The sequence below is a fragment of the Glycine max genome, chromosome 6 (assembly GCF_000004515.6).
Source record: "Glycine max cultivar Williams 82 chromosome 6, Glycine_max_v4.0, whole genome shotgun sequence".
Classification (NCBI taxonomy): Eukaryota; Viridiplantae; Streptophyta; class Magnoliopsida; order Fabales; family Fabaceae; genus Glycine; species Glycine max.
In genome coordinates this window covers 47,692,632-47,707,565 of record NC_038242.2, presented here as the reverse complement: position 1 = coordinate 47,707,565, position 14,934 = coordinate 47,692,632, and the positions used below count along the sequence as shown (strand labels likewise).

The window sequence follows — 14,934 nt, the reverse complement described above, 5'->3', positions numbered from 1 at the left end:
TAATTAATCTTTTTAAGTTTGGAAAATTCTTTTCTATATCTTGTTTTGTGATTTATCAATAATCACATTTCGAATTTCATATAATAAAAAATTAATTAAAAATAAAATATTTCTATGAAAATATAAAAATAAAAATATTACTTAAAAATAAATTATGTAATACTTATTAAATAATTAAATGCATTAAAAAAGAATAATGGATTCCTAATTAATATAACTAACAAAATAACTAACAAAATCTTCTCCTATCTAAAAATTAATATGTAATATGTAAGATAATTATAAAATAAAAATAAAAATTTGAGTAAACAATATATGTTCATAAAAGGTTTTTACACTGTATAAAAAAGTTTTTTATACTATTATTTAATTACAAACTATTGTGCCTGATAATTTTATTAATTTTTATAATAATTATTTAAAAAATTTATGTAACTATAATTTTTAATTAATGAAAAGTATACATTTTCTTTCTTATATAAAAAATATGAACTTTCTTATAGTGTACAGAAATAAAATTTCAAATTTTCATTAAAGTATTATTATTAATATTCTCTATATTATTCATTAAGATATTTTTAACAAAATTTTTAACTATTTTTTTATATTTATTACTTGAACAAGATCTAAAATTGATTCTTAAACTTTTTGACTTAGAAATGCTAAATTGATTTGAATATACAACAAGATTTATGGAAATGTAATTTCGAGTAAGAGGAAATATATTAAAAAACATGTTAGAGGATGTGTCCATAACATTCTTGGTTCCAACAGAACAAGAAGAAATGCCTTTAATTTAAACATTCAATGACACTATTACCCTGCACAAAGGAGAGAGAAAAAAATTGTTTGAGAGAAATTAAAAACGCGTTTAATGCTGAGCATTGATATTCCAAACAGAACTCAACGACCAATATAGAGGCTTTGAACACAAAACTAAAACCAATCGTTCTTTGACAGAAGGAACATACATGGTGGAGGGACAGAGAGTCACAACACTACACTATATGGAATCATCATGCATCAATATCATCACTAGAGAATAGAGATATAAAGAGAGAGAAAGTGTGAGAGAAAGAGAGAAAGAGAGAAAGAGAGAAAGTGTGAGAGAAAGAGAGAAAGTGGAGTCTTTTGACTGAGCCTAGCCTGCAAAAGCCGTCTAAGGTTGTTGTCTGGTTGATGATAATGTTTCTTTTTAATGTCTGAATACGCGTTGAACTTTCAAACGTACCACCACCACACTATTTTTTTAGTTAGCCTTCTGATCCATTTTCACCCTTAACCTTAATCCCAATTCAAAGGTCCAATTAGTCTTTTTCCTTTTATTTTTTTAAATGATGGTTTATAAATTGCATTAGTCTCCGAGTGTTTTTATTGCTTGAATTTCCTCTCCTTTATGGAGCAATGATTCCTTTATGACAGTTTGCGATTTTTGTCGGAGGGTTATGAATTGTGGGTTTGATTCAAGTTTGCTTCTTTGGAATTGGGTCGGGTTGGAATCTTCCAGTATTGGAGTTTTGGTATCTGATTTTGAATTGGGTATGTGCGTATGAAGGAAAGTTTTCATCTTTGCTTTTGAATAGAGAAAAAAAAAAAAAAACAAAAAACAAAGAAGGTACTGTGTGGTGGGTGAGTTTTTAGTTTTTATGAGTTTTGGTGGAGTTGGTAGAAGATGTGTTTGCTGGTGAACGGTGATCCTACTTTTTGAAGGATAATATTGTTGTATAGTTGATGTGATATCTTTGTGCTCCAACATGGGTTGCATATGTTCTAAGAGTTCAGCTATAGAGGACAGCAAGGAAAGTGTCACTAAGAAATTTCAATCGTATAGCACACGGCCTTCAGAGTTGAATGTTTTACGGTTGAATTCAACTAGGAGGGTTGATGAGGGTGGGGTGAAAGATGTGTTAATAGATGGTGGTCATGTGAAGGGTTCATTGATTGAAAGGAAGGCCAATGGTTCAGGGCAGTTGTATGGTGATCATCATGATGTGAAGAAGAAATTAGAGAAGCCGGGATTGACTGTCGTGGATCATATCGGCCCTGGAAGGGTTCCAAAGGCTATAGAAGGAGAGCAAGTTGCGGCAGGATGGCCGGCATGGCTTTCTTCTGTTGCTGGTGAAGCTATTAAGGGATGGATACCACGTAGTGCAAATACTTTTGAGAGGTTACATAAAGTAAGTTACTGCCTTGTCTGCTATGTCTGTGCTTGTATTATAATTGAACTGTTGTGTGATTGTTACTGCTATCTAATGAATGCTTGTGCCAAAATACTTTGAACACTGGCCATGTCAAAGATTTTGCATGGACTTTTGCTGGAACGGTTAAATTACTAATGGAAATTTTTTAAAGCGCGATTTTAAGTTAATTGGGATTTCCATGCACTGTGTAACGTAAAGTTTATGAACCAGTCATGGCAGAGTAGATGGGAGGGAGTTGGAAATGTTGGTAGCCTGATATTAACATTTCAGAAGACAGTGAACTTTATTACATAAGAATGTTTCCCTTAGGAATCATGTGGCTGTTTTACAAACTAAACATAGATTAGTGTTAATGAGTTAATGTTGGCTAGTATCCACTCTCCTGGCTCCATGAAAGAAAAGTAAATGGTCAATGAAGTTTGATTATGTAGAATATTGAAACTGTGTGGCCAGATTTTGTGTACTAGTCGTGGTGGATTAATTTTGTCTTGTTTCTGTGAGTATAAATTTCTTTTATTGGCGAAGGAAGGAGTCTATGTATTGTACTATGATATTCTTTTTCATTGACTATACTAGTCTTTTTCTTTAAATGAATAATTTGATGAGATTCTATTATGCAGATTGGGCAAGGAACTTACAGTACTGTATATAAGGCACGGGATGTGATTAACCAAAAGTTTGTAGCATTGAAGAAAGTACGCTTTGACAATCTGGATCCCGAGAGTGTCAAGTTTATGGCAAGGGAAATCCATGTTCTGCGTAGGCTTGACCATCCAAACATAATTAAATTGGAGGGCTTGATTACATCACGAATGTCTCGCAGCCTGTACCTTGTTTTTGAGTATATGGAGCATGATCTTACGGGACTTGCATCAAATCCTGATATTAAGTTCTCTGAACCACAGGTAATGATGATTTCTTTTCATTTACTCAAGGTCTGTTTTACACGGAGTTGAGATTTTTGTGCATGTGTCTGGCATAAGTATAAGAAAGTGACTATGCGTGCCTTCTACACTGTTTTTTTGTAAGAAAATTCCTAAAACATCAATATTTTTGTATGCCATTGCCAGCTGAAATGCTACATGCAGCAACTTCTTAGTGGATTGGATCATTGCCATAGTCATGGTGTCCTCCATCGTGACATAAAGGGCTCAAATCTTCTCATTGACAATAATGGAGTTTTAAAGATTGCTGATTTTGGTTTGGCAAGTTCTTATGACCCTCACCACAATGTTCCATTGACAAGCCGAGTAGTAACTCTATGGTATAGACCACCAGAACTTTTACTTGGAGCCAATCATTATGGGGTTGCAGTGGATTTATGGAGCACTGGTTGCATACTGGGGGAACTATATACTGGAAGGCCAATTTTGCCTGGAAAAACGGAGGTATGCTTTATGAATCCATTTTCCATCAATATGTTTTTATTTTATGGGAATTCAATAGTTTAGGTCTGTAGAAATTTCTTACTACAAGAATTTTAAAAGATTTTTTTTTAACTGCAGTTACATGATGCAAATGATACTGTTTCTCTATATTAAATTACTATCGCTTTTATTGAGTGGATTCTCTATATCTTGTGCTTTTTTCACCTTTAAGTTTATGGTTAAATAATTACTGTTGATCTCATGTATACTAGTCTACTCTAGACTGTTGATCTCAATTTTATAAATTGATACTAATACTAGTATTGTGTGTAAATAAAGGTATCTGAAGGTTAACTTTATTTCCTTGTAGGTTGAGCAGTTGCATCGGATTTTTAAACTTTGTGGCTCACCATCTGATGACTATTGGCTTAAATTGCGGTTGTCACATTCAACAGTATTCAGGCCGCCACACCATTATAGGAAATGTGTTGCAGATACATTTAAGGACTACCCATCTACCGCGGTAAAGCTTATAGAGACCCTACTTTCTGTAGAGCCAGCACATCGAGGGTCTGCAGCAGCTGCTCTGAAAAGTGAGGTATGGTGATTAATGTTTCCACAGCAAGTAATTATATAGTCTGATCAAGTGACATCCTTCTCCAATGTAATCAGTTCAAAATATTGTTTTCCATGATCACCTGCTAAAATGAATGTTCTGCAGGTTAGTTATTGTAAGGAAAAAAAAATCAATCTTAATTTTTTTTTAACGTTTTCTCTTTGCATGTTTTTTAATTTTTATAGAAGCCAGTTGCATTGATTGATATTTGTATTCTACTCCATTTAATGGAAAAATGTTAGTTGTTCTTTATTTACATGCATCTGTAGATATATGTTCTTCTACACTTTAAAAGTCATACTATTCTACATTTGTTCTTTTTCTTTTTCCTTTCCATGCTTAAACAGTATCATCTGGCCATTCAATACAAGGGAAGGTAATGAAATAACGAAGTCAGCTTGCAAATAAACAAAATCATGAGATATATTTTTTGTCACTATACTGCTATGTTATGAAGTAGGAAACATAATCAACTTTCTCATGCAATTCTGTCACATATTCTAGGAACCCTTTTCCTTTCTAACATGCTAATAGGTGTGTGATTCTCCATTTAAATATTTTTCCGCATTTATTGACAGTTCTTTACGTCAGAGCCTCTGCCTTGTGATCCATCAAGTTTACCAAAATATGCTCCCAGCAAGGAGATTGATGCTAAATTACGGGATGAAGCCAGAAGGTACCAATATAGGTTGATCGTATTTATGTTGAGGAAACAACAATGATATTTATTTTTAATAATTAATATTATGATAGTGGCTTCAATCTCTAGAATGGAAGCTGTTTATAGGAATATAAATTATATGGCTTAATCTGAACAATTTCAGTGTAATCAAATTTGTCTCTTGTTTATTATTAATTTTAGTGTTAATATCTATGCCATGAACAACTGTTTGCTTTTAGTTGTTTCATCATGACTGTTAGCTGTGCTGTCTGCAATCTGCATCACTTGATAGTTGATTCATGCATTCGTGCTGAAAGGGTGCCTTGTTTTGTAAGCCTATTGTCGATTGTTGATAATGACAACTAATATCGATTCATTTTTGTTTACTGTCTTAGGCAAAGAGCTGTTGGAGGTAGGGAACAAAAAGTTGCCTCAGGAGTTGGACAGGAAAAAGGGCATAGAGCAAATGTTGCAACAAAAGACAATGCTGACCCAGGCTTATTGGTGCAGGTAATCCAAACAAGTTTAAAACTTTTTGTATGACTTGCCTCAATGGGATGCCTTGGGGTATTGTGTAAATTCTTTTTAGTGTTATTGATCATGAAAGGGACAGGATTTTTTTTTTACTTTGAAAACTGTCTCTTGATTCAACTTGGAAATTGTTCAACATCTTTTTAAGCATAGATTGGATTGTTGTGGAATATAAAAAAAAACTTATTAGTTTGATGATCGCTAGTTCTTTTTAATAGTCAGCGAATTAATTTTATGTCTCTGCTTATCAGTTATTTATGTAAGACCTCCCCCATTCTAGTTATTCCCTCTGGTCCTTATTATAAGGCATAGTTTAGAAGGAATTGATGGCCCTTTTTATAAGGCACTTTAGAATTCCTATGAAGCATTTAATCTTTTTTCCCATTAGTTGCCTTTTATTAAATATTCCAAGTATATTTGCTTTTTATTGATAGTGGTGCATACTACATAATACTCTTAAACTTTAATGTTTAAAACAAGTTAATGATTATTAATCAGGGCATAATTGGTACATTAGTTACATTCTTTTAAAAATTCAATAAAACCAACTGAATTAATTACTTTTATTGGTCTCTGTGTTTGATGTCGAAAGTGCCTTATAATAAGGATCAAGGGGGAGTAATAATTATCCTGTAGTTGTGTTAGAACACCTAAACCATTTTGGGTTGTTGCAACTTGTAACTGGCTTTTGAGTTTTGAGTCCAATGGCATTTCTGTTTTTAATTATGAGGCAAAGAAGAGATCAAGAGAATCCTTGGGTTTGAAACAGTTTGGCCTATTGGTAACTTGCTAGTTCTAAAGCTTAAAAATTGCAAATTTTTGTGCTTAGTGCCTATTGCTTATTTCATACATAACTTTTCGTAAAACTGCAGACACTTTAAAATATTAAAACCAAACCTTATATACTAAAATTCTAAGTATTCTTGAGCTCTTTTCACATGTTTTTTTCAATTGTCCTACTTTCTTTTATCTCTTCTTCCACTAGGCTTATCTTACTGTTTTCTTATGCAGCAAGGACGTTATTCCAGCTCAAGGAACCAAAGTGAATTATCCAACCCTCATAGAGGAACGGTGTCTGGAATTCTGGTTTTCCCTCACAAACAGTCAGAAAAAGAAATGGATAATAATTTCTCTGGGCATATCTATAAGAGGCCTTCACATTCCGGCCCATTGGTTCCTGGTTCTGTCTGGGCAAAAGGCAGGAAGGAAGTTGATGATGTACCTCCTGTTTCAAACAGAGTGAACCTATCAAAACTATCTGGGCTAGTGGCATCTAGGACTTTGCCTGAAGATCAGGAGGTTAAACCGGTTCACTTGCACCACAGAAAACCAATTGAAGTAAGAAAATCTGTGGAGTCAACTAATGGATCAGAGTCAAGAAGAAGGCAGGATCAAAAACGGATTGTTGATCTCAATCAAATTGAAAGTAGAAGGGTCGCGGCTGAAAAATCAACTCCGGTTAGTTGTTGTTATTATTGTTATTTTTTGATTTATTAATTCTAAATATTTGTAGTGCAAGTCTACACTTGACATCAATAAGGATCTGGATTCTCTCTTGTTACATAATTGAATGTGGGAGAGAGGCAAATTTGATTGAGTGTAGGGACTAGGGACCTTTCTTATACAATCTACTATTTCAGAACTATATATTTATCTTTCTATCAGGACACTCAAACTTTCCTGTTATCAAAATGATAGTCTTTTATTTCCCCAAACTGTCACAGTTTTCTAGAAATTTGTTTTCTTCTTTTTTATGAAATTCTCAAGTTTCCCATCTTTTTTCTAAGTACCTACTGGTACCGTATTAGTTGATTGTAACTTTTATAGGTGATAGGACACTGATTATAATAAATGGAGTTCAAAGTTCAAGCGTTTATGGTTAGAAATTATAATCAAAACAATCAATTAATATTTGACAACTAATGACTGGCAACACCTTTTTTATTTATTTTTCTGAGTGATTGAATATTGATGTGGGGCACTATTTCAGGGCGGGCGCGAGTCCATGGGAAACAAGATATACCTCTCAGGTCCATTAATGGTTTCGTCAAGCAACATGGATCAGATGCTCAAAGATCATGACAGAAAGATCCAAGAGTTTTCAAGACGAGCGAGAATCGACAAGTCAAGAGCAAGAGGTGAGAAAGTTCGTGCTCTGCGGAAGTAGTCGAATTCGATAAACTATTTCTGATGTTCAGCTGCTTACATATTTTTATGACACCATTTATTTATCTCAAACCTAATGAGAGAAAGGAGCGGGGAGAGGAAGATAGTGTATTCAATCTTACTGTAGCATATATAATGTAAATTGCAGGCTTTATAAGAAGAGATTGATCTTTCTTCAACTCTTCATGTTTCACCCTTATATAAAATATAAGCAATTCAATTTATTATGTTCTTTCCACCATTCATGTTTCATCTCTAGATTTTTTCCGTTTACTTGTCTATGTTGGTGCTCCATTTATTCCCTGACTATGAAGTTAGGGAGAAGAAAAGTATATCCCATGAAGTTGAGAGGGATAAATCATTGCTGAAAAGATTAGAACCGTTCCCAACACGAGGAGAAAACAGAATAAAAAGGACTGACATAACAGTATAAAAATAAAGTTTATGTTGGCTTTAATGTAAAATGTCATTCAGATTTACCCCACCAATGAGGTGAGGGTCATGTGATGAGATTCTATATCTTTACTGAAAAGATATTTAACATGGATGTTGAAAGCATGAAGCAGTTTATTCCTTCAAAGATAAACTTGAATTTAGGGATATGAGTCACTTAGAGATTTGGCATACATTATCGTTTAAAATTTTGACACTGAATACTATATATTTTTTAATATGATGTTTTAAGTTATTATTTTCATCATGTATCTAAGTCTTTTGGAACATGATGTGATTTGCCATTTATAATTCATGATTCAAAAAATTTAGAAGTTTGAAAATCAGGTAGAAAATGACTTTTGAGGCAAAAATATTTTTACAAAAGAATCAAAATCATTGCTAGTGCTTTTATTCGTTAAATCTGCATTGGAACGTGTATCTTAACAATTTTAACTGCAAATCAAATATGTACTAACTTGACATCTTGTGATCTGATAACCTTGATAGGGGTCAAGGTTTCACATGACAAATCCAAATGAACGATTAATCAAGCACTCGCCTAACTTCCTCAATGTCAATGATGTGTCAACTTCATCAAGGTCACTATACAATTTGTCACTGTCCATTAGGAATACCCTCATATAACCGGTGCCTTATCTGCCACAGTAGGTCTTTTCCCACATATCACTTCTAAAACTAATATTTCAAAACTAAACATCAGTGATGATTGCCATATTCTATCTAGTTGTGGAGTTATATATGCCTCTCAATCCTTGTTACTCCAGTTGTGTCAAACAACTCTCCCATGTGATGCAGCCTGGCTTAGCCTAAAATCCCCCAAAATATTGGATTCTTGTCTTTGTCAAACATCAATTTCCTGCTTTGATGTTCCTATGCATGATTTGTTTAGAAAAATAGTTAATATAGGAATAATTATGGACCTTTTCTGAGATTATCATTAATTATCCTCAGACCCTTATTTAGGAAATTGCAATTCTTTGTTACTTTTAAGGGTATTTTGTGTGTGGTCCTTACAAAATTAAAAGGGGATTGTTAATTAATTAGTATGAAAGTGTTTATCAGCACCAAACACTAACACCATGCACTAGGGTTGGTGCATGGTCACAAATCAATACCATGGCCATGCGTTTGCATTTCATTGAACAAAAGTTAAATAAAGAATTGCAAACACTATATTTCTGGTCAGCAAAGCATCACAAAAATGAAAAGTTTTAATTGCCATTTGCTAATGTGTTCACAAGTTTCCAGAAAATCCCACGTCCATTTCTTTCCAGTGTTGTTATTGGCCCCATTCCAATTAGGGGTGGACCCCTTTTTCTATTCCCAAAAATGTCATTTCCACAAAATCATGATTTTGTTGAATAAAATGCATAACGAAATAATGATTTCATTGTGTATTCATTTTCACATCCCTTCAATACAATAGAATCATGATTCCGTTCCCTAATGTATAACGAAAACATATTTTTATTTTTTATGTTTTTCCATACATAACAACAAACTCACCGTTATTTTTTTGGGCACCCCCTTAATACAACGAAATCATGATTCTACTATATTTTTTTGCAATACAACAAAATCATGATTTCATTGTGTCAAAGAAAACAATAGAATCATGATTTCGATACTTTTTTTTTTTCAAAAAAAAACAACGGAATCGTGATTCCAACGTAGACATATCTACAACAGAATCAATTAGATACAAAATGGTAGGAAACAATTACCAGGTCGGGGAAACAAACATAGGGAAGGGGAATGGGTTGGGAAGGAGAAGGGAAGGGTTGGAAGGGGGACTGTGGGCGTAGAAGAGGGAGAGAAGGAGAAGGGAAGGAAAGAGTTTTGGGGGTAGAATGGTATTTTTCTCTAGAGGTAGGAGCCAAAAGCAATTTTAGTTGGCCAAATAGCAACACCCTTTCTTTCATCCAATAAAATCCCAGGAAGGTTTACAGGCCCAATAATCAAAGGCCTTTTGAGGCCTTTTCCCCCCTGCTACAGCCATAGTATCACTAACCTGTGAATTAAATTAAAAAACACTATCCATACTTGGTAATGGTAGTTATGGCCAATGTCCATCAGTTTTTTCATCATTTCTACCAACAAAGAGCCTAACCAATAATTTAATTGAATTATAGTTCAAATGAATCTCAGTACCTTTAGGAATTTTCCTTGACTCTACCGAAAGATATCCCGAGTTAAATAAAAAAAATAATAATCAAATTCAAAAGCAAAAGAGTGGTTGGAGGAAAATAACTACATTAGAAGGATTGAAAAGACCCTGACAATTTCTTGAGAGGTTGGTAGTTGTGTTTGTAAGAAATGAAGACATATGCAAACAAACCTATAGTCAGGAGGCAAGTCTCTACAAGGAGCAATGGAGAAGACGAAAGAAGTTGCAAAGGAAGAGGTATAGGAAGAAGAATTGGCTGATATCATGGATATTCTGTAAGGTTAAAAAGCATGGTGAGTGGAGACAAAAGGAATAAGAATGGATTCTTGAAAGGTGTTTTCATAATTTCACCGGGGACAAAAAAAAGCTAACTCTAAATTATAGTGGACTTCAAGTCAACTACAATAAAATCACAATTACAATAAAAACAAAATGGGCAATGAATTGTCCTAATGAATCAAAATAAGCTTCTGCATAATGCTACTCTATTATAGCATGAGGCGTGGTGAAATAGAACTACACAAATTGTTAAATCAATCATCAACATGACTTCTTTCTTATACGATTTCCTCGTAAAAGGCTCCCAAATCCAGCAAATGAAAATGATTATGGATAGTTGGATAAATCCCAAAATATTTAAAAAAAAAAAATTACATTGGAGTCTATTATTATGTATATGTACTATCTACATCAAATAGAACAAAGTTTTAAACCATATACAGACTGCCATTTTCATGCAAACAATTCAACTAATGCTGATTAAAGGAATGGAAACAAGTAGTCAAATGATATTCTAGACTAGTCATCTTCCTTCCTTGTCACACACAGTTGAGAAAGAGCAGTTGGAGGAGTAAATATCCTCAATTGTGGGGTGAAATCTGTTAACAAAGCTCCCAACATATCCAGCTGCTGAATTTATTTTGTCAAGCAAGCTCATATCTAAATTCTCTCCCTCAAGCACCTTCACAACCTCTCTCATACTTGGCCTAACATGAGGGTCATGATGAGTGCACAACAAACCAAGATGAAGAACCCTCTTAACCTCATCAATGTTACATTCACCCCTCTTTTTTAATCTTTCATCAAGAGCAGAACACTCTTCTCCTCTCTGCTTTAGCCTCCATAACCAAGCAACCAAAGGCTTGTTTTCTTCATTTGGTCTTCTCCCACACACCACCTCTAAAATCAACACTCCAAAGCTGAAAACGTCCGTCTGTGTTGAGGCTCTCCCGGTGTGAATAAGTTCTGGTGCCATGAATCCAACAGTTCCAATCACTTGTGAGGTATGAGCAATTTGCTCATGATTGTGCATTCTTGCTAGTCCAAAATCCCCCAATCTTGCATTCATACCCTTATCAAGTAACACATTGCTTGACTTGATGTCTCTGTGCAACACCTTAACCTCCCAACCCTCATGCAAATACAATACTCCATGTGCTACATCCTTCAGCACCTTGATTCTCTTCTCCCACCCAAAAATTGTGTTCTCATCATCATCAAATATTCTTTTATCTAAACTACCATTATCCATATAGTCATATATTAAAATCAGGCTCCTATCTTTCTTACACCAACCTCTCATTGGAACCACATTCCTATGCTTCAACCTGCCTAAACTTGAAATCTCAGACAAAAACTCTCTCATTCCATGTTCACTGTCACATGGAATTCTTTTCACTGCAACTTGCACTCCTTGCAGAAGCCCTTTGTAGACTTTACCATTCCCTCCAAATCCAATTACATGTTGGTCTGAAAATCCTTTAGTAGCAGAATAAATATCTTCATAACTAACACGGTGAGGCCAATACTCTAGTTCCCAATCTTCAATTTCTTCATCCTTTCTTTTACTCCTTTTTCTTCTGAGAAAAAACACAAATATCACAACAGCAGCACTAAGGACAAACAAAACACCTACAATGATCCCTACAATAAAACCTGTTGACCTCAAAATAGACTCTTTGGAAAGAACAAATGAAGGCAAATTTGTAGTGACCAAAGCATCACCAATGGAAAAATTTGAGTTACTAAAGCTCCAAGCCAAAATCTTGTGACTCTCCACAAGCTGCCCTGTTGCCCCACAAAATCCAACAAACATTTCATCCAAAAGAACTTCAGAAAGATCCACAATTTCACTAATCAAGGGCCTCTGAGGCCTTTTTTGGCCTGCAGGAGCCATTGTGACATTGACTCTAGAATCCAAATATTCAATCCACACCTGATAGTTCTCGCCATCATTAAGCTTCAAATCCTCGAACTCGTCGTTGTCACTGCCACCCCAAAATCCAGCATCATGGGAAGCAAAAGAAGAAAGAGAGTTTATGTCCACCCCCACATGGTTGTCATTGATATCATTGAATTCTTGGTTATCAAACACATCAAACTCAACCCCAAAGACATGGTTGTTGGGATCACCATTGTTGGTATAGTTAAAGAGGCCAAGATGCTGAGCAGAGTTCACCCCAGTGGTGCCTGCAGAAGGTGTCAGTATGAAGACAAAGCCATGGCCAGGGAGAAGGTCTTTGAATGGTGCAATGGAGAAAATGAATGAGGCTGAGAATGGTAAAGGGGTTGAAGAGTTGGAAGGTTTTGTGGGGATCTTAAAAGGGTAGAAAGCACGACCCACAGAGAAGGTGGAACTGTTGGTAAGGGTGAGGATGGAAGATTCTATGGTGGCGTTGCCATGTAGAAGGGTGTTGGTGGAGTTGAAGTTGGTGTTGTAGATGAACTCTGTGCATGAAACTGAGGTTAGAAGAAGAAGAAGGGTAAGGTTTGTGATGAAAACAAGCAGAGAAATGAGAAAGGTAGAGGTAGACATTGAAGATGGAAGAGATTGTTTAAGATTTTTTTTTTGTTGCTAAGAGGAAGAAATATGGCAATGAGCAAAAGGAAAGTTATTATGCAATCAAAGATAAACATGAGATAAAAAATTGGACCTTTTCATTTTTTACTATATTCTTTGTTTATTAACTCCCCAAAATAGAATGTTTCAGAATTCAGACTCAGTTAGTGGACATGTGTGGGACATGATATCAAGAGGGATTCGGCAACTAGAATTGTGTATCAGTGTTCCTTCGAAGAAATTATGTGCATTACAGTTGCCTGAGTTTATGATAAGGTTGGTTGGTTGAACACTTGGACCATTATGAGATCAGGCAAAAATATACTCAACATCCAGACAAAAACAATTTTTTTAACAATATTTATACGGAAATAGAAATAAAATCAAATTAGTATTCAAATATTGTTTAATTAAAATATTAAAAAAATAATATTTTTTTTGGGTATGCAGTCAGAGAGTATGAGTGTTTTCTTATTCTTTGGATCAGAAAATTAATTTGTTTTGTGATATATGATTATAATTGGATCAAAGAATTTTTACACAAAAAAAATTAGATTCTCTCTCATTAGATAGATTATTATCTCACATGAATATTTTACATCATTGCATTAATTCTATTAGTTTAAAAATAATATTAAAATAAGTAAAAAACTAATTAAATAAAAATAAATATTTTAAGGAAATTTTAATAATGTTTTTATTTACTTAATATTCTTATATGTAATAAAGTATATGTTTTTTTTAACTATCATAATTAGGGTATTAATTTGGCTCTTGGGTGGAACACTCCATATGTATTATGTGAAAGTTAAATCTAAATATTCCTCCATAAACTTATCATGCTAACTAATTTAGACTCATTGTGTCGTGATAAAGTATATATTTTTAATTTATTAAAAAATCAAATGTTCTTTAATATTTGTTTTTACAAAAATAAAAAATAAATGTAAAACATTATTGAAAAGTAAAGGAATAAATATAAAAATAAATTAAATTATGATTTTGAAAGATTTATAAGTTTGAGTCGTCAGCAACCGTTTTCTTTAATTATTAATGATAAAAATAAAAGTAGGTTCCTTTTTCTAATTTGTCAACTTTGATATGATTTTAACTCACTGCGTGCAGTGAAAGGCAGCAGTTTTATTTGACCACTTGAAAAATTGGATCATGCGTACGTATATTTTGCCTTATGAGAATTGAACACCTCTGAAAAACATAATACTAATAAAAATTTAAAAAATGGATTTTCAAGAAGCACCAGTGGTCTAGTGGTAGAATAGTACCCTGCCACGGTACAGACCCGGGTTCGATTCCCGGCTGGTGCAAACCTTTTTAGAAAATGAGGTCATCTTCATTTTATGTTCTCCTTTTTTTTTATTGGTTTGATTTCAGAGTGCCTTGTTTATATTCTTTAGTAATTCAGAACTCAAATCTTAGTTTTGATGGTTCTTTCAACTTATTGAGTTGCTTCTGATATTAAAGATTGTCAACTCTCAACCCTTTGTGGCTTATTATAAAGGACTTATACATGTCTTATGTTCCTCTGTCATATTTTGAATGTGGTCTAGAGCATAATTTCTTCATGTAAACTTGCTTTCTTGGTTACATTCACTTTATATCGTAGATTCATTTTATATCTGTCATATTTGTGACACACATATGTCTCTCTCAAATTCTATATATAAAGAGACATTGACATTCATTTGCACACTCATGGACAAAATATTTGTGAGTTTTGCTGATACAGGTTTTGGATTTTGGAATTGATCCAATATTCGAGCAACGATCACGATGTAGACGATGACAGTGATGATCAAAGTATTTGTACTACAAAAAGAGGTAAAGCTTTTTGGGAGAAACAAGATCAACTTCTTAAGGTGTACAATTTCTAGCACAAAAAAAAATCTAGTTGACTGTAATGAAGTCTCTT

At 33.9% G+C, this 14,934-nt stretch overlaps 2 protein-coding genes and 1 non-coding gene across 3 annotated transcripts; 2 read left to right on the top strand and 1 right to left on the bottom strand.

Annotated features, from left to right (window-relative positions):
- The first annotated feature begins 899 nt into the window (after positions 1-899).
- On the top strand, positions 900-7,766 carry LOC100807590 (probable serine/threonine-protein kinase At1g54610). Its single transcript, XM_003526233.5, has 8 exons — positions 900-2,177; positions 2,822-3,106; positions 3,272-3,589; positions 3,939-4,166; positions 4,763-4,860; positions 5,241-5,355; positions 6,388-6,834; positions 7,367-7,766. The coding sequence occupies exons 1-8, from the start codon at positions 1,755-1,757 to the stop codon at positions 7,541-7,543; spliced, it is 2,091 nt and encodes a 696-aa protein (XP_003526281.1). The 5' UTR covers positions 900-1,754; the 3' UTR covers positions 7,544-7,766.
- Positions 7,767-10,751: 2,985 nt separating this feature from the next.
- LOC100807059 (probable L-type lectin-domain containing receptor kinase VII.2) lies at positions 10,752-13,204 on the bottom strand. The gene has a single exon (XM_003526232.5). It carries the CDS (start codon positions 12,978-12,980, stop codon positions 10,968-10,970), a length of 2,013 nt encoding a protein of 670 aa, XP_003526280.1. The 5' UTR covers positions 12,981-13,204; the 3' UTR covers positions 10,752-10,967.
- Positions 13,205-14,258: 1,054 nt separating this feature from the next.
- TRNAG-GCC (transfer RNA glycine (anticodon GCC)) lies at positions 14,259-14,329 on the top strand. The gene has a single exon. It is a non-coding gene; the product is annotated as a tRNA-Gly (tRNA).
- Positions 14,330-14,934: the final 605 nt, after the last annotated feature.